The sequence below is a fragment of the Rhamphochromis longiceps genome, linkage group LG20, assembly GCF_057381845.1.
Source record: "Rhamphochromis longiceps isolate RC_006_pf linkage group LG20, R_longiceps_female_GT1.1, whole genome shotgun sequence".
NCBI lineage: Eukaryota > Metazoa > Chordata > Actinopteri > Cichliformes > Cichlidae > Rhamphochromis > Rhamphochromis longiceps.
Window position 1 is genome coordinate 12,740,407 of NC_140576.1, and position 26,598 is coordinate 12,767,004.

Sequence of the window (26,598 nt, forward strand, 5' to 3'; positions counted from 1 at the left end):
TTGTATTATACTCGTGTTTTTGGTCTTATGTAGAGGCCAGTATTGCCTCCGCTCTTAATTCCCTTTATTACTTATGTAATTTGTACCTTCTTCTTAAAGAAAGACACTGTAAATAGTAACTCAAAGACCAAAATACACGTTGCACATGTGCCTTGATGCATTCAGTAGTATGTGTATTGGTAACTCTTAACTAACTGGACGTACAGTAACTCTGTATCTCTAAACATGACATTGAAATCTTTATTTCATACTATTCTTTATTATTTACTTATGTTATTTTCTTACATTTCCTACCATTTGTATGTATAGAAAGATTATCTATTTTGTACTTTTGTCTTTTCCTCTTGATTAAAAAATAATTTCCAGTATAAGCCCTTGATTTTTTCCGTGTCATTTTTTTCAGAAAGTTATTTTTTCTGCAGAAATTAACACTAATAGTATACACTAGACTGTGAAAACGAAAAGACCCATCGTAAGAAAGGAAAATACACCTATGACAAACAGAAATTATGAACATAATGGACTCATTTAGTCTGAGATCTGCTAGAACTGTTTATCCATTTAATACAAGTTTTAATAAGTGTATACATGCAATATCACTTTTGATAATAAAAGTAGCGTTTAGCTGACGGACCTGATTGCCCCCACTCAATCTGATGATTGCATTTCTAAAAGAAGTGCAGTAAATCTGAAATACTGTATATAAAAGGTGGACATTTCTAGGTCAGAAAAGTAAAAAAATAATGGAAGTACCTTAAATTTGCTTTCTTTCTAACAGTCAGCAGGGGGCAACTTAATGATGCTTAAGGCTCTTTTGTCTGCTAGCTCAGTAAACACTTTCCTTTAATTACAAAGGAAATGACAAACTACAGCATTCTGTTTGTTTTGTAACTTATTGTTTCCATTAGCGAGAAAAATGGGAGGATAAGTCAGGCTCTGCTATGCCATGTCAGTGTCGCTAACCTGTGAGGATGTAGTGTCGTAGCTGACAGCGAAAACGTGTCACTTGATAAGAGACATTTAAAAATACTAAATCACTTAGTTTCAAGTCCCACCTTTCAGATGGTTGTTATGGTTGGTAATTGATTGCTAATCAAACTTGCTAGCACTAGCTTAAAACTTAGGACTTCATCTGTTATCTGAATATCGTCACTTTTGCATCTATAAATCCAGCACGATGGCTGCTAACAAGCTAACACTAAAGATTAAAGTTGCTGGTGAGTGTATTTATGTTGTGTCAAAATCATTTGGGTTTATATTTTTCTGTAAACCACAGCACATCAGAAGCTGTAAATCGGGGAGCTACATATCTTAGCAGACAGATATCACAAGTCTTAAGATCACGTTATTCTTGTTTTATTTGGGAGCTTTGTCATCACTGGATAGTTTGCAATTCAGGGTTTTTGTACCGAAATTCTTCACTTAGTTTTATACTGTATGTTCCCTTGCGATCATAAAAATGAAAATAAAATACTCTTACATTGTGGTGCAAAAGCTTTATTCATTTAGTGTTTGTTAAATCATCAAGTTTCAAAACAGTAGCACAACTGAGATGATAAAGCTATAAGTTATTATTTAGGTCTAAACATACTATAAATATTTCCTGAGCACTTAATTGCACTTTAACATGTTTCTTTTGGGAAGAATTAAGTGTTCCTGACCGGGCAAAGGCACACAGACCTCGTTAAAAAACAGAAAGCAGGGGGAGGCAGGAGGAAGGGAAAGGAAAGGAGACAGTTTAACAAGAGAGACAGGAGACAAGGAAGGCGTGGTGAGAGTATAAATCTGTGCACCAATCACTGAAAATAAGAACTTCAAGAAAGTTTTGCAGATAGTTTTATTTTTCAGGAGTTTTCTGCTTAGGATGCTTTACGAAGTCATACTGTGTCAGTATGTAAAGCATCACACTGTACACATTTCAAGTAATAAGTCATAAAAACAAAGCCTGATTTTAAAGTCTGAGAAGTGCACAAGAGATGGATACGCTAATGCTCTCTGAAATGAAAGCCTGGCTTCGACTACACAATCTTTTACAGCGACAGCTATAATATCAGCTTCTTTAAGGTACTACAGAAGGAAAGTGGTCAAAAAATGTTCTCGGTAAATGACGGCACTTTGTATGTATAGCTGATCCTCGTTTTCCCACATTACTCTGAAGCATGACATACAAAGTGCATACGCAGAAAGAAGAACAAGGAGCAGAACAGAGATTCAAAAGAAAGATCACAGTCACTTTATTCAGCAGCTGGTCAGACAAAGAAAGACATATTACTACTGTAACCACTTATACACATCAGCATTGGATGTTGCGTATATAAAGATAATTCAAAATTCCTGTTTCCAAGTAAGAATGGCAAAAGGCAGGATATAACTATATGTTATTCTTAGGCATCTCAAGCGAGAGATGAGTCACTTCCAGTTTCAATTTGATCCATAAATGAAAATTTAGAATACAACTTGAATTACATGACAACATAGAGAATAGGCAAGGCCATGCACTCATTTTAATGTTTGCATTTCACATAGAAATGCACAGGGGCTGCTTTTTCTCTGTTGGCCCACAACTGGATTCTTTCTAAATGTCAAGTGTCTTCTAACATGTCAGTGAAGTCTAGCCTTCAGAGACCGCACTGTGCTGACTGTGGGGCCCGGTAAACATCTCCATAAGTCTTTAAAAGAGCTGGAAACATTAGCTACCTCCCTGGGACGTTCTAATGATAGGTTGCCAGTCTTCATGTATTTTGGCAGTGAGGGGAGAAATGGATTGTCATGGATGTGCTTTGAAGCCAAACAGCATGTCAGTCCTGTTGTCTTGAAATAACTGTAAACCTTACACTTAATGTTCATTGCGTCTCACAAAACAAAAGCCTACAATATTAGAAAGAAAGGTATATCATTTGGTAATGATGTGGACTCCAATAGCATTTCCCTAGTGGAGCCAATGTATTGAAAAAAGTGTATTTTTTTAAGTGCATAGTTGCATGTGTGCACCTCTACATTTGTGTGTATAAATCAGCTCTCACCTCCTCCATCACTACCAGTGGTTTATGGGAGCCCAGCAGGGAGCCACATCAGCCTTCCCCTTTGATGGTGACACACATGATTCATGGCTTTCCGAGACCGTTTGTTTTCATTACGCCTCCTCATCAGCTCGCTAGCTGTATCGCGGTTTCGTGCAACGCAAGCAAATTCGGGCCAGAACGAGAGGAAAGAACGTCAAGGGGAGAGGTTTTTTTGGCACTGAAAGAAACAAAGGGGCTAGGTTTTGGGATGGACAAGAAACTTAAGGCAGAGTGACGGACGGCCGTGGCTGCTTTTTTTTTTTTCTTCCAACTTTTGCTAAGGTTCAGAGGTAGTCAGGGATTCCTTAAATGTCAATGTTGGAAAACCAGGAGCTGAAAGCCCACGGAAAAGTCAAAATCCTGACAACTCTTGCAACATTCAGTATGGTGTTCGCAGTTCTTTCTTTCTTTTAAGTCCTCTGCTCTATAGATATTACACAAACCTTTATACACTTTCTACCTCAAGAAAGAAAGAAAGTTAAATAAAAAATGGCTCATTGTATGTAGACCTATGGTGATGATTATGTTACTGATAATAGTGATAATACTGATTTTATTTAAGGTGATAAAATCAGGGGTGATGGCAATGATGATGAAACCAGCTGTCATGCTTCAGTACCTGAGAGAGCTGGTGGGTCAGGGGGCTCCAGCAGAATTAGCTGTGCTGCTATGAAGCGTCAAAGACGATCGAGTCCTTAACCATCAGCTTGATGAAGCGAATGCATGTTGAATGAAAGCTTCCATTGTGATTCATGTAAACAAAATACACATGTTAAAAGAAAAAAAGAGAGAAAACAATCCCTAAATAAGCTAGCAGTCCCTGCTTGAACTCATTGCATTTGCATTCGTGAGCAGTGATAGCTGCTTTGGTAAAAGCAGATAAGTGGAATGACAATAATCCACGGTTACATCTCATAAGTTCATAACCAATCAAACAAATGCTCATGTGAAAGCTTCCTCTCATGAAGTGTTACGCTGTCTTTTCATTGAGGCAACCAGATCGCAACCGAGGTGTCAAGTAGTGTGAATCCACTAGTGAGCAGACACAGTTTGGACATCTCCTCAGCCCCTTTGCATCATACTTTTTAGGCTTCCAGACAAGGCTAGTGACCAGCAGACATGGTTGACCAGGCTCCCTCCATCCTCCAGACAGAGAAAGCATAGCTCAGTCTCTCATGGGCCAGGTAGTTACATCCTGCCAGCTTGGTGTCCATCTCATCACTCTGCAGAACCTGGTACAGAAAGTCAATGTAGCGTGACGCCAACTTAAGTGTCTGGATCTTGCTCAGTTTGTCAGACGGGAGCGTTGGGATTATTTTGCGCAACGAGGAAAAGGCTTCATTCAGAGATCGCGTCCGCTGGCGCTCCCGGATGTTGGCGATGACCCGCTGGCCGTGTGGGTCCTCGAGGCCGCTTGAAAGACCTTCAGGGCTGGGACCGGGCGCAGGAGAAAGGGAAAGCGGGTGATGCTGAGGACTCTTCTTGAGCTTTTTGGGGCCAGTAGGATTGTAGCTCTGAATGTCATCTACTGGCTTGACCTTGCCGTCGTCTGCCGACATGGTGGGTGTAATTGCGGAAATGTGATCCTCCATTTGGGCACCCATCTGCCGCTTACGCCCGGTGATCCCCGCCGTCGCAACCACAACAGGACAGGCGTTAGAAAGTGGTCGTTTGTTGTTCTCCTTGCTGGACACCACCCCTCCCTCAGGATGGTCATTTGAGTGTTCCTCCTCTCGCATGCTTGGCCACGTTCTTCTTCTATCTCCTGTCTTCTTTATTTCACTGTATCCTTCACTCTTATTTTGTCCAGTTTCCTTTAATGTCTCTCTCCACTCCTCCACCCGTAACAGCAGTTTCCCTCCCTTCCGATTGCTGCCGGGAACTCCCTCAGTACAGCCGCGGGTTTCTCTGATCTTCTGCTGGGTTCTTCTTCTTCGCCAACCAACTTTTCACATTGTCATATCCAGACATGCCAAACCAAAACACGTAAGTAATGAGTTCAGTTTTTCTGATCAGCTCTGTCGCGTTACATGTTAAAAATCTCTTCCCATACTCGCTGAGAGAACGCTGCATCAGCAAAGCTAGAACGTTCTCATGTCCCACTCCCACTGCAGCATGTGAGACAACAGCAAATCGAATCAGACTTTTTAAAGCGAAGGGAGCATGAAGCTTTCAGCTGCCCACCCATCTGACTCACTGATTGGTCCAAAGGTTTCTTTTTCTGGGGGACAGCTGAGCACAAGACAACAGAAAAAAATGAATTCTGACTGATTGGTTGGATCAAAGGATGAGGCGGAGACAAAGGTGTGCCATACAACCAAGTGAAACGAATCGCTCTGACGTTTCTGGTCCCAGAAGTTGCCCGAGTTTATAGGTTCCAGATTTCCTCTAAAGCAAGCCAATACCATCCCCCGCCTCTCGCAGACCGTTCTCTGTCGTCTCCTCTATAACAGTTCAGCACAGTCAACCATTGCCTTCAATATAATTAAAAACAAAAAAATTCATTAAAAAGAAGCTCCACCAATGTTTGTCTCTGATTATAAAGTTGAGCAAAGTTCAACTTAGATTTTTCTGCCCCTAGGTTGTTTTTTGTGCTTTACAAATAATGAAATGTGGTGATTTTTTAAACACATTCCAAGCAGATGGAGTAATAATTAAAACTTGGAGAAAAGAAAATTCAGCTAGTGTTGCGATTTTGGATGTATGCAATGATTAAAGGTGTGGGATTAACAGGAACTGCTGTATATAATACTTATTAAATTACATGAAATACAATGAACATGGTAGTCTATTACCACAACACTTGGCCACCAATGAGGCACCATTATTTTCCATATGTAGTAAATGCAAAAATAAATAAATAATGATCTCTTGTATAAAGAGTTGATACATTTCCTTACAATCCTAAAAGAATGAAGACAGAAGGTTCTTGTTTTGGAAACAATACTGTTTTATTTTACTGGCAATGCCTTAGCTGTAGTTACTAAACACAGACCTGGAGGGAGGAAGGAGCTGGCATTCAGTCAGCACTGAGGTCTAATCACAGCATTAAGGAAAGAATGAGTACTGTGAATCAGAGGCAGGCCTGTGGGACATTTTGTTACTTTCATCCACTGTGCTTCAGCATGCACTGGTCCAGATCCAACGTGGGCTTTAGCTCTCCAAATTTCTGGGTCAGCCTCCAGTACAGCATGGCCCACAGCCACACCCTGACAAGAGAAGAGTCTATTGTTAGCATTTTGCATTTCATAGGAAAGATGCTTCCCTCTGATGAAAACACCCGGTTCATGATGCATTTCTTTGACACTCGCAGTTAGGACACAGAGCTGGAAATTCTCAAACTCTCCCCACTGAGTTATAAGTCAAGTCCACAGTTAGAAGAGAAACCTCTATTTTCCTGATAATAAATGATGTCATTTCTCTTGTGCACACACCACTGCTCAGCATCAAAGTGCTCTTTTTGCCACAGATTTTTGTTCTAGTGAATAAATACTGCTAAAACAGTTTTTAATCAGAGTATAGGATGAAGTCAATTAAACGTCTGGGATATTGATATGCTGAGTTAAGTAGCAGAGGGTTTTTTTTTTTTATCTGTTTCTGTTGCTCTGCTGTTAATTAAATTAACGGCAGCTACACTAGAAGGGCAACAATGAGACAATCCCCATCTGCTTTTAAAGTAGAGGCCTTTTTTTTTTTCTCTCCTCGCATTTTCTTTTTTTCCCCCTTCACTTTAGGATCAGAATACCACAGAATACCAAAATTGAAAGATCCACCACTGGTGCCCTGTGGTTTTCACAGATGAGAGGAGGTTCACCCTGAGCACATGTAACAAATGATAAAGGATCTGGAGAAGGTCCACAGCAATGCCCGGGCTCATGCAGCAGGAGTATGCAGACAGTTCCTGGAGGATGAAGGATTGATACCATTGACTGGCCCCCATGCTACCTAAAATTCAACAGAACACCTCTAGGAGATGATGTTTTGGTCCATCTGAAATCCCCAGATCACATCTCACACTATCAAAGCCCTGATCCAGATCTGGGGGGAAATCCCCCAGGAGACATCTCATTAGGAGAATGCCCCGATATCAGGCACGCATACAAGCACGTGGGGTCATACAAACTACTGAGTACCAAATATCAGCACAAAGGTGTCTTTGAATTCACCTAGGTTGATCATTTTCACTTCCATCAAACGGCTTGGTTGTATTAACTTGAAAAAAGAAAGCAACTGGACAAAATAAAACAAAATAATTATTACTAACTAACAAAAAAACATCTGAGCAGAAACGTCATGGACATTGTCCAGCTGCAGTGAGAGAAAGACACGTCTCCGTATTACTATCTAGTTGCAGTTGTATCAGATTGCAGACATTGTCAAACCCAGTCCACCTTTTCCACAGTGGATTTAAAAAAAAAAAAAAACAATTTATAACAAATTAGTCTACAATTCATCTTTGTGATGCACAATATAAGTTATTTGTCCTGGTAGGCTCAAATAAATAAGGCTACCAGCCATTATGAAGACATGATCTGAATCCTTTGATATGATTTAAAATTAAATACATATAAATCATTTAAATGACTTAATTTAAATGACTCTGTTAAGACTATTCTCCTCAGTCATAGCCTCTTCATGCTTGTCAAGATCATCAGTGTAGGATGGACATATCTGCTGCTCTGTAGCTACAAGAATATTATTCAGTATTACACAGATCATACAGAAATTAAAGCAACTGTAAATATAAAAAAGTTGATGATGTGGTTCTGTGCTGTTTTGGTCTGGTTAGTTAAAGAGAATGTAACAACCACAAAAGTTTCTCTTCTGAATGTATGGTTTTTTAACAAGATTTGCACTCCTGAGTATTTATTTAATGAAGAGCAGCTTGCTGCGTTTAAGGAGCATGATTTAAATCACTATTAGAAGACTCAACTTACAGAAAAAAACATGAACCTGACTGATGAGATTCAAATGCCCATCTGACAAGAACAACTGTTTACCCAGCTTTACACACCCAGGGATGGAGCATTCAAGGCCTGCTTTGTAATTTCCCACTAAATCACAAAAAGCAGTAAGCCAATCTCTGATGGGGAGTTTAGCAATGAGGGCTTGATCGACACTACCTCGCTAATATGTCCTAAGAAAAAAGAAGTCTTCAAAAATGTGCCCGTCTCTGGACAACCTGTAACAAAAGGGATCGATGGCACAGCCAGAAACACAGAGCTTCAATTGCAATACCGACAATTAATCAACTTTGCAGTTGAGATAACACCAGAGAATGGTCTGTTACTGGAGTTAAGTACATATCAAAGTTATTATAGTTTTGTATTCTCTTATTAGTTTTTTTTTTTTTACTTTTCTCTTTTTAATTCCATTTTATTTTAGTTAGTTTCCAGAGCAGGTTTGCCCATTTCACTCGAGTTTTTATTGTTTGAAAATGTCTCTTAAGTATTATTGTATTTATGGCAAATGCTTGATGCAAGATTTAGGAAAATCAGTATGAATATTACAGTGTAAACAGAACTTTTTGAACTCACAGTCTTTTCAACATCCAGGTCTACATTACTAAATTAACAATGGCTTTTTATATGTGTAAATAATACAGTTAACATCAACCGAACTTTGCACAAAAACTGACTTTCAAAGCTCAGGTTCAATATCTAGTTAAAGACTAGATTTCGCACACTGAACAAGGAAAAGGTGGAAAACTGTACATGAAGTCATTAAACAGCAAGAAAAATAGCAAAATCACTTTTTTATAAAGTCTTTTAAATTTTGTAAAAATGGGCATTTTGAGGGGGGATGATGGGATGATGATTAAATATACAGCAGGTCATCTGCTAATTGGAAGGTTGGTGGTTAGATCCCTCCCGTTTGTGCAAGATGCTAAAGTCAAGTTGCTCTGGGATGCATCCGAGTATGAATGGGTGTGCATGTTAGATCGAAAGAACAGAGAATGAGACAAGCTTTGAGTCCCCAGATAGAAAAGTGCTCTCTCTCTCTATATATATATATATATATATATATATATATATATATATATAACAAGCTAATCTACAATACGGCAGCAGTGATCAGTGAGATGCTTGGCTACAAGTTGAACAGCCACAAGGGGCAGTACCCTCCATGGAGAAGGAGGCTAGAGGGCAAGATCAAAGTAGCACGGAGGGAGGTTAGCCAACTAACGGAGTTGCAGAAAGGTGCGACAAAGAAGGTGCATAAGAAATACAGCAAGCTGTCCATACCTGAGGCCTTGGAAACTGCCAAGCAAAGACTCATAGCCTTGGCCAGCCGCTTGAGGAGGTACACCAGAGAGATAGAAGGCAGGAGAATAAACCAGCTGTTCTCCACAGAACCAGCAAAGGTGTACTCTCAGTGGCAAGGGAACAATAATAATAAGAGAACAGCACCACCAAGGCTGGAGACAGAGCAATACTGGAAGAGCATATGGGAGAAGGACGCAACCCATAACGGCAATGCTCAGTGGCTAGTGGATCTGAGGGCAGACCACAGCGACCTCCCTGAACAGGGTCCAGTAACCATCACAGTGGCAGATATCCAAGAAAGGGTCTCCAGTATGAAGAGTTGGACAGCACCAGGGCCCGACATGGTTCACGCCTACTGGCTAAAGAAGCTGACTGCACTCCACGAGCGTCTGGCAGCACAAATGAACCAGCTGCTAGTTAACGACAGACACCCGGAATGGCTAACCGAAGGTCGGATGGTCCTGATCCCCAAGGACCCCAAGAAGGGACCGGTCCCCTCCAACTACCAACCAATAACCTGCCTCAGTACTACATGGAAGCTCCTGTCAGGCATCATATCGGCTAAGATGAACAGGCACATGGGTCAATACATGAGCGGGACACAGAAAGGGATTGGCAAGAATACCAGAGGCGCAAAACACCAGCTACTGGTAGACAGAACAATCAGCCGAGACTGCAAGACCAGACTGACCAACCTGTACACTGCCTGGATTGATTACAAGAAGGCCTATGACTCAATGCCCCACAGCTGGATACTGGAATGCTTAGAATTGTACAAGATCAATGGGACCCTAAGAGCCTTCATCAGGAACTCAATGGGGATGTGGCGTACAACACTAGAGGCCAACTCCAAGCCCATAGCACAAGTCACCATCAAGTGCGGGATCTACCAAGGAGATGCTCTGTCCCCACTGCTGTTCTGCATAGGCCTGAACCCCCTCAGTGAGATCATTAACAAGACTGGCTACGGATACCGACTACGGAACGGAGCAGTTGTCAGCCACCTCCTGTACATGGATGACATCAAGCTGTATGCCAAGAGTGAACGAGACATCGATTCACTGATCCATACTACCAGGCTATACAGCAATGACATTGGAATGTCATTCGGACTGGAGAAGTGTAGTCGGATGGTAACAAAGAGAGGGAAGGTAGTCAGAACTGAGGGGATTGAACTACCAGAAGGCAACATTGCAGACATAGAGGACAGGTACAAGTACCTGGGGATCCTGCAGGCGAATGGGAACCATGAAGAGGCCGCTAGAAAAGCTGCAACCACCAAGTACCTGCAGAGGGTCAGGCAAGTCCTGAGGAGTCAGCTGAATGGTAAGAACAAGATCCGGGCCATCAACACGTACGCCCTGCCCGTGATCAGGTACCCTGCTGGGGTAATAGGCTGGCCAAAGGAGGAAATAGAAGCCACTGACATAAAGACAAGAAAGCTCCTTACCATGCATGGAGGGTTTCACCCCAAGTCCAGCACCCTGAGGCTGTACGCTAAGCGCAAGGAAGGGGGCCGGGGACTGGTGAGTGTCAGCACCACAGTCCAGGATGAGACAACGAACATCCAAGAATACATTGGGAAGATGGCCCCAACTGACCGAGTGCTCAGTGAATACCTCAGGCAGCAGAAACCCAAGAAAGAGGAGGGAGACGAGGAACCATCATGGAAGGACAGGCCCCTGCACGGTATGTACCACCGGCAGACAGAGGAGGTGGCTGATATCCAGAAATCCTACCAGTGGCTGGACAAAGCTGGACTGAAAGACAGCACAGAGGCACTAATCATGGCAGCACAAGAACAAGCTCTGAGCACAAGATCCATAGAGGCTGGGGTCTATCACACTAGGCAAGACCCCAGGTGCAGGCTGTGTAAAGATGCCCCAGAGACAATCCAGCACATAACAGCAGGGTGCAAGATGCTAGCAGGCAAGGCATACATGGAACGCCATAACCAAGTGGCCGGCATAGTGTACAGGAACATCTGTGCCGAGTATAATCTGGAAGACCCGAGGTTAAAATGGGAGATGCCCCCAAGGGTGGTGGAGAATGACCGAGCTAAGATCCTGTGGGACTTCCAGATATAGACGGACAAAATGGTGGTGGCTAACCAACCGGACATAGTGGTGGTAGACAAACAGAAGAAGACGGCCGTAGTGATCGATGTAGCGGTTCCGAATGACAGCAATATCAGGAAGAAGGAACACGAGAAGCTGGAGAAATACCAAGGGCTCAGAGAAGAGCTCGAGAGGATGTGGAGGGTGAAGGTAACGGTGGTCCCCGTGGTAATCGGAGCACTAGGTGCGGTGACTCCCAAGCTAGGCGAGTGGCTCCAGCAGATCCCGGGAATAACATCGGAGATCTCTGTCCAGAAGAGCGCAGTCCTGGGAACAGCTAAGATACTGCGCAGGACCCTCAAGCTCCCAGGCCTCTGGTAGAGGACCCGAGCTTGAAGGATAAACCGCCCGCAGGGGCGTGCTGGGTGTTACCGGTAGCAGTTTTAGAAAGATATAAAATTAGTATTTAGCAGAATTGAGTTTAGCTTATCGGTGTGCCCCTCCACAACAGTCCCAGTTTCCCTTTGGGGTAAATTAAATTCCCACCCCTGCTCTTGACTGAAGGTGGCACTTGGTTTTTCCACTTTATGCAAAGAATGGATCAAATTGCTAAAACTGTCTTCATGAAGCTCTGACTGGGGTTTATCCCAGCTAACAAAAAAAGAAAAAGAAAAAAAGAAAGAAAACCCTTGGCTGTGCTAAACTTGCTTTGCAGTCTGGTGTGGTGACAAGAAATATTTATATCAAAACTTGAATTACCTCCAGCTCTGATACATTGTTATCAAATTTAGCTTCCATAAACACTCGTGTGCACAGATTTCTGCCAAACTGGCTGAACCCTTTTCATCTTCTTCTCTCTAAACATCAGACCATGTGTCCCGTGTGTGGGCGCTGAGACACCTGTAATGGATCACAACAATTTACATATCACAGCTCACTTCAAGCTGCTCCTTGCTGTCTAAAAATAAATAACTCCAAGCTATGGTGGTGATGGAAATTAATATCAGGCCTAAATATAAACATATAAATTGGGGCAGGGTATAGGGGAGAGGCAGATCATGCGTGCACGGGGAGGCCTCCCAGATCCTGTGTTTAGAAAGAGAAAAACGTGCCGTACCTTGTCCGTCTGAGCTTCATGCTCAAATGAGGACTTACCATAAATATTTCCGACAACAGAAATGGGAGAATGTTATCAAACGCAAAGGTTGAATGCACACACATGGCACACGCATGTTCAAAATACATGGGTCTTTAATGTGGCATGTACAGTCTTAAAAATAAATAAAGACAAGCTTTAAAATGTTACATGTCACAGCTATGCTTTCCTCCACTGGGACACTTTGACTGTTTATCTAAAAATAACAGTCTTCACAATTCGCACGGCAATAGTAGCCAAGCTCACACGGGAAACATTTTTCTTCTGTTTTCCTCACAGAAATGATCACAAATCTTAAACCCACAGAATCTGTGATCTAAACATTTTAGGGAGTTGTTCTAAATGTTGAACAACCCAGAGGACATTTTAGATTCTTTCAGCTAATTGTTTTGGTTTCACCTCGTCTTCACTCTCACTTTGCTTATCAATTTCCAGCAGCTGAGCATGTTTGGTAAATTCAGCATATACAGTAGTATACCTACCCAGCTCCAAAAAGAGTTAGCATTATACTTTTTAAAAGAGAAAGTGTGCACACAATGTCTCACTTCATGCTTGCTCTTCACCAACCTTTGGTGTCACTTTGTCATCACTCGTGTTGTTGTTATTGTCTTATTTGTTACGATTTAGGATCTGTGAGCATAAGCAGAGGTTTTTGCTCAGGTAGTAACTGTGACCTCTTTTTCAGAGGCTTCTCTAACATTTAATGGTTGTAAAATATGTCAAACTTTTTGATAAGGGGTTGCACTGAGGATTTTGGACGATGGTGTTTAAGTGTTGTCACTGCCCAGGATTCGTGGACACAGATTCTTGTTCACTTAGCCGCTGTTTACAGTTTAAAAGTCTCCATCAGAACAAACACTTCTAACTGTACTTTGCTCCTCATTGTCTTTGAAAAGCAAGAGCTGATAAAACAGTTAATGCCCTTTTATCTTTAAGTTTGGTATAGTATTCTGTCTTAATCTATTTTGTGTTTTATTTACTATATGGGGAAAAGTCCTGTCAGCCCTGTGCTGAGAGGGCTGTGGTCATCAATCCATCCTGTTCTAATAAAGCCAAATTTCCGGAAGACTTTTAGATGTGTTCAGTTTTATTCATATAGCACCACTGTCAACAAATCTTTTATCAAGGCACGTCATATTGTAAGGTAAAGACCCTACAGTGTTAATCTAGGACAAATGTTCACTCTGATTCATTGATGAAGCGAATGCAAGTCAGTAATCAAAGGAGAGTTTTTAGCCATAACTAACTACATATGTATAGTATATCATGAGTGGACAGACATGGATGTAAAGCACACCTTAACTGTTTGGCTGAGCCAAAACAAGCACAGCAGTGGTCTGGATATTGTTAAATGTGCAAATATTGTTTCACTTTTTTGTATGTCAGGTGTCATGTTTGAAGAAAGCACTTTGAAGCCACTTGAATGTATATGAACACATTTACATGAGCACAAACTGACAAAAAGGTTATGCTGTCATTATGTTTTAGTATAGTTTATGAGTTGCGGACAATAAAAGAATATTAAAAATCAAATGTATCAATGCTCTTGTGTACTACTTGTGCACAGATAATTTTAAGTCGTTTTGGGGGCATAAAGTGTAGGAAATACACGTGTAAAAGTTCAGGTATCCCTTTAACAAGGCTTTTTCTATTGCTTGTGCCTTGATGTGGTAGAGATATCTCATTATAATTAAAAAAGAGAAAGCTTTTAATCACTGTAAAATCTGAAATTTCTATAGTTGTGAAATAACAGGAAGATTTCTATCATTTAATCATTTATTTATTACTTTGGTATAATTTAAATAGCTGTGAGGAAGGTCTTTATCAGCAGAGGAAAATGCAAAACTTATAAAACACAGTTAAATGTCCAACATTTGTGTTCTCCCTCACATTTTCCTTTGGGCCGGATTAGTCCTTGCTTGGCCCCTGGGCCTTACACCCCTGCACACACACACCTTTTTTTTTTTCTTGCTGTGCACCAACCAACTGATGTTATTTTAGCCAAAGGGACTAGTTTTTATTTGCCACTATTTTTCAACATTTATCTCATTTTCACAATAAAAACTTAAACAGTGAACTTGCAAACTAATCCTATGAAGACTAAGAGGAAAAAAACAAAAAGGTCTTGGCACATGCTATTTTAAGACTTATTTCCTGCCACTAGAGGGAGACAACACTACATATTTGTTACCTTTCTTGATTGCTGTACTGGACTGTATGACAGCCCTCTGTCATATTACACATAATCATTGTTAGGGTGATGGAAGACATGTCCTAACAAGCCAGGTTTAGAGGAGTATTAGGTATTAAAGCAACATACTGTGATAATCTGTTTATTGGAGGCTGGATTTTATTACTCTGTAATGTTCTGTAATGTTCAATAACTGGTATTGTAACTGGTATGTGGCTTCCTGCTGTCATTCTGTTGTGTCATGAATTGATGTGCACAACAGTTCATGTTCAATAACTGGTATTGTATATATTCTATATTACATACAACACTTCGGTGTAAGCAAAACAATTGTCAAAAATTGAAAGTGAGGAGATAAGAGCTAAGATGGTTATCGTTAGCAAGAGTTTGGATGTTTGTTTGTTTTTTTATGTACAAAGGCAAAGTAAGTAAGTAAAAGTAAAGTAAAATCTATTTATATAGCACGCTTCACAGATAAAAATCACAAAGTGATTCACAATACAGAGAATGAAAATGAATAAGAATGAAAATATAAGAAATAACAATGTAAAACAACATAAAAACAACTAATTAGTTGACAACTTGTGTATATAAAAATGTCTTTAGCTGCTTTTTAAAAGAAACAATGGAGTCAGTGCAGTGTAAAAACAGTGGAAGAGAATTCCACAACCGTGGTGCCACTGCCTGAAAGGCCCGATCACCACGAGCTAGCAGACTCTGACCTGATGACCTTAGAGCTCGGGAAGATGAATGAGGTTTCAGCAGGTCAGACATATACTGAGGAGCCTGACCATGTAGGGCCCTAAAGGTTAAAACTAAAATTTATGTAATCAGCAAACAGCTTCATGTAATGTCAGTGTAGGTTCTCAGTCATCCAGGTCACAGTAGTCTAAGAGCATGAAAAAAACAACAACTGGACTCCTCTATGTTTCACCTGGTTCAGAAGGCTTCTTCTCTTCTAAGACCAAATGGTGCAGAGTCCCGTGTATTTAAACGCTAGTGGGGATGGTCACTTAAGAGGGTCTTTAACCCACTATTCAAAGTCTAGTTGCTTTCTTTTCAAAGCTCCTTAGACAACTTCATGTGATCTTCAACTGTACTTATTTGATTATTCTGATTTTTAATTATAATGTGATAAGACATTATTTTACCATTAAAGGCTCTGTCTTTATTTCCACGTGTTGTATTTTGTCCCCATTTATCCTTTGTCAGGCATCCAATAGCTTCACATCAGTGTTTGTAATCATTTTCAAGTAATGGTTTTACCTGTGTAAAATTATTACTTGAAACAGTAAAGAAAGAAAAAAAAAGCCACCTCTTTCCTATTGGTGGAAAAATGTACCATGTTGAGCAATAAAAAAAAATGGCAACACGTGAGATTTGGTTGTTTAGGAAGAGGGGAAAGTTTTGGGAGTGATGGCAGCGAGAGAGAGTTTTGAGATGTGAAAGATTTGTGACGTTTAGCGTGGAGCTTATAGTTAGTGTGTTGTGTGTTCGTTGCTTTGTTTTGAGTGTCGGTGAGGGTACTAATGAATGTCACAAAAGCAGATTGCAATGTAAACACTGTCTCCAAATGGAAAACTGGATCCCTGTGGTAGGGCTGCTCAATTAATCGAATTTTAATCACGATTACGATCTGGGCTTTCAACGATCATTAAAAATGACTGAGCCGATTATTAGCCCCTCCCTCATTTATCCACGACACCTTAAAGGCCGGTCCGTGAAAATATTGTCGGGCATAAACCGGTCCGTGGCGCAAAAAAGGTTGGAGACCGCTGATTAAGAGGACCCGAGGGAAGCTCGGAAAGCTAAGCAGAAGTTATTTGGAGAGTGACTGCTGTTGGTTGAAAAGAGAGTTTAAAAAAAAACTTCAGTGGTGTTGCACACTATTTTATATTATTTTTTTAAAGTCATTGTTAACCCTTTAAAGCCGGTCAGAGCAGCACGCTCCGTTTTGCGTAACTATTTTTAAATCCCTGTAGAACCCGAACCGTGTAAGCTAGCGCAATAATTTGTTTTGCATATGAAACCGGAGGAGTTGTACTTACATCTGATGCCATCAGCTTGTCCTCGGTCACGGTTTCCTTCCACATATAGCTTTGCAAAAATTGCATAAAAAGCGCTTGCAGGAACAAAAACATAATATTCCAGAAACACGTTTTGCCGTTCCTATCAGCTGTTCGTAACACTTCCCACAGTGAAATGATGCACATGCTGTTTTCTTTGCAAATTTGCATCATAGGATTGTTTTTTGTTTTTCCTGCAGTATATAAAAATTGCTGTATCTCCAAAATAAAACTATGAAGACACTCAAAATAAATTTCCTGTTGTTGTAAACTATTTTTTGCAACTTTATTGTATTTAAAGTTTTGAGGGATAAACCTCTTAAATTTCTCCAAGTAGAAATATATGTAAACAAAACAAAAGCGATTTTCAATTTTTTTTGTAGTTTATTGCACTTTTTTGCAATTTATGTAATTACTATGGACTTAATGCATACATATTATTAAAATATGGGCTATAACAGTTGTATTGATGTATAGCAACTTGAAATGCTCCCACAAATGGCACTACAGCATGTAAAAAAATAATATAAGCTCTGGTGGACTTGGTTCTATAGTAGGTCTTAAAGGGTTAAATAAATATCGTCAAATAATCGTGATCTCAATTTCAGTGAAAATAATCGTGATTATCATTTTTGCCATAATCGAGCAGCCCTACCCTGTGGAGTTCTCTTCTGTCTTGTGGCGGACAAACTATTTTTTTATTTTTTTATTTTTTTACAGGCACAAATAATTTGTGTGGCATCTTATTGTGACACTTGATCGTTCTCTCATTTTAGCTATCGTAGTACTTTTTAATGGTTGTCCAAAAAAACCCCACTACATGCACTGGCTGCATTTTTAGATAAATAGTTGTATATAACTTTATTGTTTACAAAGTTTGTGCACAAGTTTTCAAAATTTACAATTTATATTTGCATTTCAAGTTATGAAAATAATTCACTAAACGTGTCTGTGGTACTACTAACTACTACTCGGATTTTTTGTTTTTCTGTGATTTCAGATCAGTTGTGTTAATACACTGCGCAGGTGACCAAAAATTACACAAGCAGCTCATAATTGCATAATTGGGAATGTAATGGCAGAAGCCTGCAGGCCTTGAATATTTTCAACATGCTAATGGGAGTATGATGAGCACAAAGTAAACAAAAACAACAACAACATCATCTCTGATCTTATCAATTAAACGGCCTCCTTCGCTGTCACCTCATGATTCGCTGATTGAACAATCACGTTTCTCAGTTGGGTATAAGAAGAGCTGCTTGCAGTCGTAGCTGTGTGTGCAGTTTGGACCTGAGCAGCATCCTGCTGGCACAGCTGGCTGTGGTCCGTATCATCAAAGTCATGTTTAAAATATGTTGAATGACAGAGCTGCCACAGTGAAGAGGCATTTTTAGTAATAACATCACCGTCATGCATTTAGGATGTCAAACTGTTTCACAGTTTAAGGTTTTTATAATAAAACCGAGATGCCCTGACGATGATACCAATGGTTGATTTTCATTGTTATACAAGACTGCCACCTGGTGGTGAAAGAGTTTCAATGAGTTCTTTGACTTTTTTGGCTTTTTCTGACGACGCATCTCCCCACACACAGCTTTAATGTCAAATCAGGCTAACAACCTAATTGTTAACCTTAGTATAGAGACGTCTTCATCTCTGTACTAATGTACAGACACAAACTTGTATTGCTGTTGTCTCAATCACAGGAAGAAAGCTGACTATAACTCATTCATTTAAGAAGAACCATTAAGTTTATTCCTACAAGAAAGTTACAGCCGTGTAATCAAATAGGCTTTGATAAGATAAGATAAGATAAGATAAGATAAGATAAGATAAGAGGTAATCTATCTTCAATGTGGTTTTACATAAATGGGCTTCTTGTTGCACCAATCTCCATAAAGTGAGGCGTCATACTAAGAATAGTTGTCTTGCTCTGATTTGTCCATGTTGTGGCTGCTTTGATCATTGCCAGAGCCCAGGTACAGTTCTCCTCACAAAGTCCCCACATCTTTCACCCAGCACAAACAGCACCTGGCATGTAATGTACAAAAATGTAATGTACAAAAGCAGCAAGCTGTCAAAATTCAATAAAACTTTACCGTTGTATACTCCTGGATGAATTGTAGTATTTACAAAACTCGTATATATCCAAAAGCTGATGAAACAATTTCCCAGCAGCAGCTCTGAGTGAATAAATGACTGTTTACAGACTTAACGTGTCTGTATTTGTCAGTTCATCAATGAAAATATGAATAACAAATTTAAAAATATTCCAGCTGATGACAGGAGCTGACGAGTAGCCCAATTTACACCGACAAGTTGAATCAGCTGACACTTGCACCAAAGATCACAAAAAACTATCAGCTTCATTTATCACAAAGTCCTACTTTGTGATTCTCTGAGACAGTTTGAAAAGCAGCCTCTAAGAAGGCATCCACACAGTGATCTTTCTGTGCTGATAGAAGAAATGTTAGTTTAAAGAGTCTTCACATTACAACCCAAAAAAGAAAATAACAGAACTATTTCTGAATGAAATAAGCCTGTTGTTGGGCACCATCTTTCATTTTTTGACTACTAAGTAGTGATGTGACGTTCTGTATCGAGGCTTCGAAGCTTGTGTCGAGTAATGGAGGGGGCGTTTCCGCGATGCGCGTATCGAGGCTTGCTTCATTTATGGGAGGAGCTGAAAATGATGACGTCCGAAGCCTCGCTGCCCGGCTGTACCACGTGACTGGTTCATGAAGTGGTTCGAACTTTGCCGCGAGCTATGACAGCGATATAAACCCCTCAGACTTCATTCAAAATGTGGGTGTTTGATGGAGAGTTGCGGTTAGTGAGAGTTTGGAGGTTTAGAGAGAAAGTCAGGAGAGAATGGAGCCAGCTAAGAAGAGGAGGATGTCCTCCGCTGTGTGGGAACATTTTGATCTTATATCTCCCAACAAGGTATGTAAATTTCCACAGAAGATGTATTTTCATAATACTGATGGTGCAATACAATTTATGTTAAGCTGTCTGTACTTTTGTACAAGGTGAAGTGTTTGCTATGTGCCAGGGAGCTGGGATATAACAACAACACCTCATCCATGCTTAGGCATTACAGAGCTTTGAATGAGAATAAGGGGAACACCGATTGTGGAGCAAGACCAGGTGAGCCATCAAATGTCATGATAATATAGCATGCAGTAATGTTACTAAATGATATAACAATATTATACAACTGTAATAAGTTACGTGTGTGATATTTATATTTGTGCTTTGTCTTTATTGTCTTTCCTCAGGAGAACAATCTCCAATAGATGAAGACCTGGTTAGCATGGTGATTGAGGACTCCCAGCCATTTAGCATTGTGGAGGACAAAGGATTCAAAAGATTTGTGAAATCATTAAATCCTAGCTATGTTCTCCCCACTAAAAGGTCATAAAAGCAGTGAAAATTTAGTTTTTACAGAATAAAACGTGGGCAGGACTGAGGCTCAAAGCCTCAGTGTGTAGCTGTCCATACCTCAACGTTACAAAAGCACAACCACTGTCCACACCCCCAACCACACCTCACAGTAAATGATCATTTCCATTTTAAGCATTTCCAAATAATCATTTTCCATACTGCCAGTATAAATATACACAGTATGCTGCCATCACTACAATATACATGTTTTACACACTCCTTTAGTTGTTGACATTTACAGGCTGTGTGCAAAAGGCCACACTCTTCAAATTCATGCCAACTAATATTTTTACGTCCAGTAGATGTCCTACTAGAGCAAATGAAGCTTCAAGAAGCTGTGCACTGGGGTGAACCAATTGGATGAAAAGCTTCAGTGCTTCATGAAGCTTCATCTGCCCATCACTACTACTAAGAGTTTAAAACTAAAGACGACTTGAATAATTTTGACTCACGTAATGAAAAGAGAGGTTTGTTTTACTTACCCTGAAGGCTCTGAGGACTGCTAATGGGTCATCAGCTGTGAGTCTCTGCAGGAGTGCTGGCCAGCAGTGATGAGCCACAGGCAGCAGTTCATTTTCCCTGTCATTCAGCACCTGAACGCACAACTCCAGCACGTCCAGTACCTAAGGACAAAGAAACACAACACACCTAACAATTATCTCTGTTTTGATCCTGATTATATGTGAGCTGAAACTAATTATTGAGGTCTTCATTGAGAGCCCAAACTCCTGAGCAGGCACGACTTCAGCACAGACTTATTTCTGTTTCACTCCTGGACCAGACTGAATGTTTTTCCTTGATGAGCATTACACCACTGAACAGTCCTCCACACAGTTCTGACAGGATGAATTGTACCAACGCTGGCGGTCCTACCTTCACAAGAATGATTATTTTTGTTATTAGTCCAACAGTTGACTCTACATAAAACTACTGATACAGTACCTTGAGTCGGAGCCTGAGGCTGGGATCAGACAGCAGATGAATGCAGCGCTCCATAACATCCTTAGTGATGCTGAGGTGGGAGGGAAGCTCTGCTTTCACATCAGGACTACCAGTATCTTCAACATCCTCACACTCAGAGGGAGGGACTTCTGCAATGGAGCACATGTACAGTTAGACCGCCAGTTTTGCAGTGAGGTTCAGATTTCTATGACTCTTAATTACAATGATCCATCTCCTCTACACTCTGAATCTAAAATAGGGCTGCCGCAAACGATTATTTTGATAGTCGACTAGTCACCGATTATTTTTGCGATTAGTCGACTAATCAGATCATGCATCCATTGGACGTAAAACGTACAGCTTATTCCACCAGCATGCATCTGCTCTTATATAACTATCTTTAGCTTACAGCTTTAAGTGTTTAAGGTCTGTGCTAACTAAAAATAAAGACAAGATGATAGTTTATTAAATTTTAATGAAATTTGCAGATTGTTTCGGTGAAGTTTAATAAACTCAGCCGTCTGCTCCTTGCTATCTAAAATATAACAGGACACTGGAGTATATTCTCGAGCATCTCACACTTCTGATAATCAGTTGTCTGCTTGACGTTTATTCAGCTGTGTAAAAACTATAACTTTAATCTCAGCCAAACCGATTTACTCAGGAATAAATAAAATTATCAAAAAAAGCCAAACAATAACATGTTTAAGTTATCTAAGTGACTTATATATCATGTTTAACCTGAGTAGCGAAAGGGTTTGAAAACGATTTGCAGGAGTCCGGTGTTCTCACAGGCTCTAGGCTGTAGTGATGTGCGGATCAATCCTGAAATATCGATTCCTCCGATACCAGTCATTTATGTTCTAGAATCGATTCTCACATTAAAATATCGATATTTTTTAGTAATTTAGGGTAAATTTGTAGTTTATCATTAACAGCAACACAGTGGAAAGAAACTATAACATTCGGATTGTCTACATTCAAAGGAACTACTTCCTCTTCCGCCTTTCATAGTCATGTGCGAAATACGGCTGTATAAATGTCTCGTAGCCCCTTGGCGCGCGCACTCACAACAATGGCTGAGCGTAATTGTGCGGACGTATTTTACCTCCACAAACAGCTGAGACATGGTTTGCAATACATGTGGCAAAAAAGTGCTCCAACAGTGAGGTGTGGTGGCTATACTTTCCCAACCTTGAGACCTCAGAATTAGGGAGACATTCAAAAGGGCTGTTGGGGGGGTGATAAATACATTTTACAGGGTTTATTTATCGGATAAAATACGTTAAATGTCACCGTTATTATTAGCCGGCCCGGAAACAGCGGGGGTGTCCAAATTCAGAGGCTGCTTCCACCTGAGGACCCGCCCTTCGCGGTCTAAAGAAAGCCGGGTAGTACGTCATGAGTTCCCTCGGTGGAGTGAAACTGCCGTCTGCTCCTTGCTATCTAAAATATAACCGGGCGCTGGCGTAAACTCTCGACCGTCTCACACTTTGTTTAATTAGTTTTCTGTTTGATGTTTATTCAGCTGTGTGAAAACCCCGGAGGAACCCTCCCGAGGGATTAATAAAGTTAAATTTAATTTAATCTAATCTAATAACTTTAATCTCAGCCAAACCGATTTACTCACGAACAAATAAAACACTGAAAAAGCCAAACAATAACATTTTTAAGTTATCAAAGTGACTTATATATCATGTTTAACCCGAGTGGTGAAAGATCGCGGGGGTTTGAAGACGATGTGTCGATCGGCTCAGATATTTGAAGTTTACACAGCTACATTCTCACCTGAAAATATGTTAAAAGTTTTGTTTTTGTTTTTTGCGACCCAGAAAGAGAAATAAGAGTAATATTAAAACTAAGTTGCTGCCGCCATTGTTGTAAACTGGAATTGGCTGGGCCGTGCTATGAATTCTGCAATATGGTTTTTCAATTTTGTTGTCCAGGTGGAAATTTGGGAGAATGGTGGCTCCGGGATTCTGCTCGAAAGGCTGCTCGAAATGCGGCCCTCAAATGCGTCCTTCATTTCCCTGAATTTTAAGGACGTGGCGGTGTAGACTTCGTTGGCCCAACATATCCCAGAATGCATAGCGCGGCGGTGGGTGTGGATAATTTCGCCGAAAAAAACAGCGGATGAGGGGCGCCCGAAGAGTAAACTTTAAGTACTGAATATTATGTCACTTATTTATGTACAAATGTTTAATAACGAAGAACATTAAAACATTACTGTTGGCCACATGTCGGCAAAGTTATGTGACATTAGTGACGTTTGTACTAACTTGGTTTTAAAGCCTTTACTTTAAAATATACGCCGTTCAATAGCTGAGCTTAATCTTACAGAGAATGATCAAAGCTCATGTAGAAACAAACAAACAAATGAACAAAAGATTTTCTCCTTCATTTCTGTCAAACAAAGCTGTATGAAACGTTTCCAGCTGTTAGTATCATGGTTGCTAGGAAACCTGGGCTAGACCGTCCCATTTCACAAGCCTCGCACTTCCGGCCTTAGCAGTCTTTAAGTACGCGGCCCTTGAGGATCGTTGAGGCTGCGTACTTTGGCTGCAGACCCTGAATTGGGATACAGCCCTAGTGAGCCTTGCCCCCAGTTAGCTATCGAACTAGTGGGTAACAGACGTCTCCGAAAACGTGTGGTGTCTTGATAAACTGAGCAAATATTTGAGGTTTACACAGCTACATTCTCGCCTGAAAATATTTTAATCGTTTATTTTGTGACCCAGAAAGAATAATAAGAGTAATATTAAAACTAACTAGCTGCCGCCATTGTTGTAAACTGAGCTGCGCTGCGCTATGAATTCTGGGATACAGCTTCTTCTTCTTTGGGGTTTAACGGCAGCTGGCATCCTTGTACATACAGTGCTGCCATCTTCTATTTCAGTCCGTTATTACACTCTTAAATCCTACTACTTATTCCTGCGTCTTTTGTGATGCTTCAAACGAGGCGTCGACTATTAAATCAGTCGTCGACGATTTTGATAGTCGACGTAATCGTGACTAGTCGACTAATCGTGGCAGCCCTAATCTAAAATAATCACCACTACAACATATAGCTTATATTCCACTGGCCCTTAGACAGACCTATTACCTTGGTCTTCAGTGTTATAATCATCCTCTATTCCAATGCCCTCTGTCAGTTCTTTCTGTTTGCGGTAATTCAGCAGGAATTGGTGAATGCTGAGGTCTTCCTGGTCACTGGAGCTCTACCTGGAGCTGGCAGACGTACTGGTACTGCTACAATTGGAAGGAAACCACCTCGCTAAAGGAAAAACAAGACAACAATATCAAAATAGGTTTGATTACAATAAAATAAGTCAGTTAATCAAAATCAGTGTGACACAGACGCTGATTTTTTTGAGAAGAGCCCATTAGTGACATTTAATTCCATATTTTTACCGTGAGGGCTTGTAAAACTGCAAAAACTGCCAACACCTATAGTGCCGCTGTCTAAATATTATTATGAATATGAATTCTACAAGAGAAAACGACTGAGCATTTAAACCATCACAATGTATTAAATGTTTCCAGAGATACTGATAATTTGATAACGAGCAAAGTTATTTCTCCTCAAAATGCGCCTGACTAAAAGTGGGATCAACCAGTACATATAATATTCATCCTGCTACATTTAGAAAGTGGCAACAACAGTAAACATGAGTAACTTCACCGTGTGTCTATCCGGTCTTTAAGTGATGACGTGATCAATCCTACTTCTGGGCCCAAACTACTCTGCGTTTAATAAGGCTGTTGTGTTTTTAACATGTTTTAATGCTTTGTAACTTGTTCTATTTAATCTCAACAAGCCCCTTACAAAAAGTAAGCGATCACTGTCGGCCTCTCTCAGTTTTTATTACAACTATTCATTTTAAAGCTCAGTTTTTAAAACCTTACCATGTAACTACAGCCCAGGCAATGCAGCAGCACATTAATGACTAACCTGTATGTGGATGGATTATCTCAGTTGTTCTCTTGACTGAAGTTTGGTCCGTTTACAGCATCCTGCCATGCCACTGCATTTGTCCCTAACCATCGGGAACCCTCACCTTAACTCTTATCCAGTGGAAAAAAGTTCCCCTTCATCACTGTGTTAATGTTATGCTAACATAGCTGTTTCGCTAGTCACATAGCACATCACTATATACCAGCTAGCAAAACTTCAGTAACCCTACAAACATCACTGCTGCTTACTTTCCTGTCTTCATGTATGTCAGAAGTGATAGCAGAGCTGTGCCTTTTAATTTGTTTTAGAAATCCCTCAGTCAGAACCTGGTATATTATATTTAGACGGAAACTAGCGAGCTAACTCTCTGCTAACTTCTAACTTCAGACAGATTTTTAACTCTCAGTGATCATTTGACTTTGGGACCTGCAGTGTAGTTTGGGTCCAGAATGACCAGACTTAAAGACCAAATTTCGGGTCACTTTTGCTGGTCCCAAGCCCCAATAAAGAAGCTAGCTTGAAGCTTGACATAAAAAACAATAATTGCTAAGAAACGTGTAATTTGTAGTTCTAAATATATTCTAAATGCATTTAGATCGTTTTTACTCACTTTATGTCTCTTCCACGATGTTACGTCTCTCTCCTATGTTGGTTACAATTACATAGGCACTTAGCAGGACAGTGGAAAAACCCAGGACCACAGTGATACTGAGAATTCCACGGTGTTCACTGTCTTCAGCAACCTTACAAGGGCCGGTTGAACGGCTACAGTCTTATCATACATGTGCAGTGTTCCTACAAGCCATAAGGTTACCTTGAGTGAGGAAGATGATGATTGAATGTCCGTCTGAGTCCATAGGTTGAGGTGCAAGCACATTTCTCCCATTCTCCACAGAGGGCAGTGGCGCATAGGTGTGACGTCACTAACACTTAAGTTGCCTTAGAGTGATAGCAGAAAATTGTGAGCGTTACACTTGTATGCGGCTTGACGTAGGCACACATTGGCAGGGATGTGGTTGGAACGGCTGACTAGATAAGGCCTGGTGTCCAGCTAATGAAAAAGAGCCGAAAATTGGGGTGCGGCTGCGCGGGTGTGCACTTTAAATATAGCACTTTTGCCCTGTCATTCCGGGCCGCCCGAGTGGCTCATGGGAACGTGACAGGCCCTATGGCAGAGATCGAGGACAGAGGGCAGTGGTTCGAATCCCATGCGGACCATATGTTGGGGACACAAAAAAAAAAAAAAAAAAAAAAAAAAAAAAAAAATCCCTGGCTCTGAAATTCACTTGCTACGCTTGCTAGGAGCCTACAGGCGAGCCTACAGAATGGGCTCTCTCTGCCTTTTTTTTTTTTTTTTTTTTTTTACCCCTGTCTCAAAATCTCTTCCATCAATCAATATTGGTTGTTATGGTTGCTATGGACGCCAAACACACCATGCATTGTCGCTTTCTCAATCTCT

The 26,598-nt window shown here is 40.5% G+C and overlaps 2 protein-coding genes across 3 annotated transcripts; both read right to left on the reverse strand.

Moving 5' to 3' along the window:
* Nucleotides 1–1,500: 1,500 nt before the first annotated feature.
* Nucleotides 1,501–5,306, reverse strand: LOC146645050 (twist-related protein 2-like). The gene has a single exon (XM_085393139.1). It carries the CDS (start codon nucleotides 4,799–4,801, stop codon nucleotides 4,166–4,168), a length of 636 nt encoding a protein of 211 aa, XP_085249265.1. The 5' UTR covers nucleotides 4,802–5,306; the 3' UTR covers nucleotides 1,501–4,165.
* Nucleotides 5,307–6,074: 768 nt separating this feature from the next.
* Nucleotides 6,075–26,474, reverse strand: LOC146645051 (TELO2-interacting protein 1 homolog). 2 transcript variants are annotated; one of them, XM_085393144.1, is made up of 4 exons: nucleotides 24,288–26,474; nucleotides 21,185–21,333; nucleotides 20,725–20,865; nucleotides 6,075–6,271 (listed from the first exon to the last, which is right to left on the reverse strand). In XM_085393144.1, exons 2-4 carry the CDS (start codon nucleotides 21,236–21,238, stop codon nucleotides 6,086–6,088), a joined length of 381 nt encoding a protein of 126 aa, XP_085249270.1. In that variant the 5' UTR covers nucleotides 21,239–21,333; nucleotides 24,288–26,474; the 3' UTR covers nucleotides 6,075–6,085. The 2 variants fall into 2 exon arrangements, with proteins under 2 accessions (XP_085249270.1, XP_085249271.1); XM_085393145.1 differs by lacking the exon at nucleotides 24,288–26,474 and adding an exon at nucleotides 21,926–22,030.
* Nucleotides 26,475–26,598: the final 124 nt, after the last annotated feature.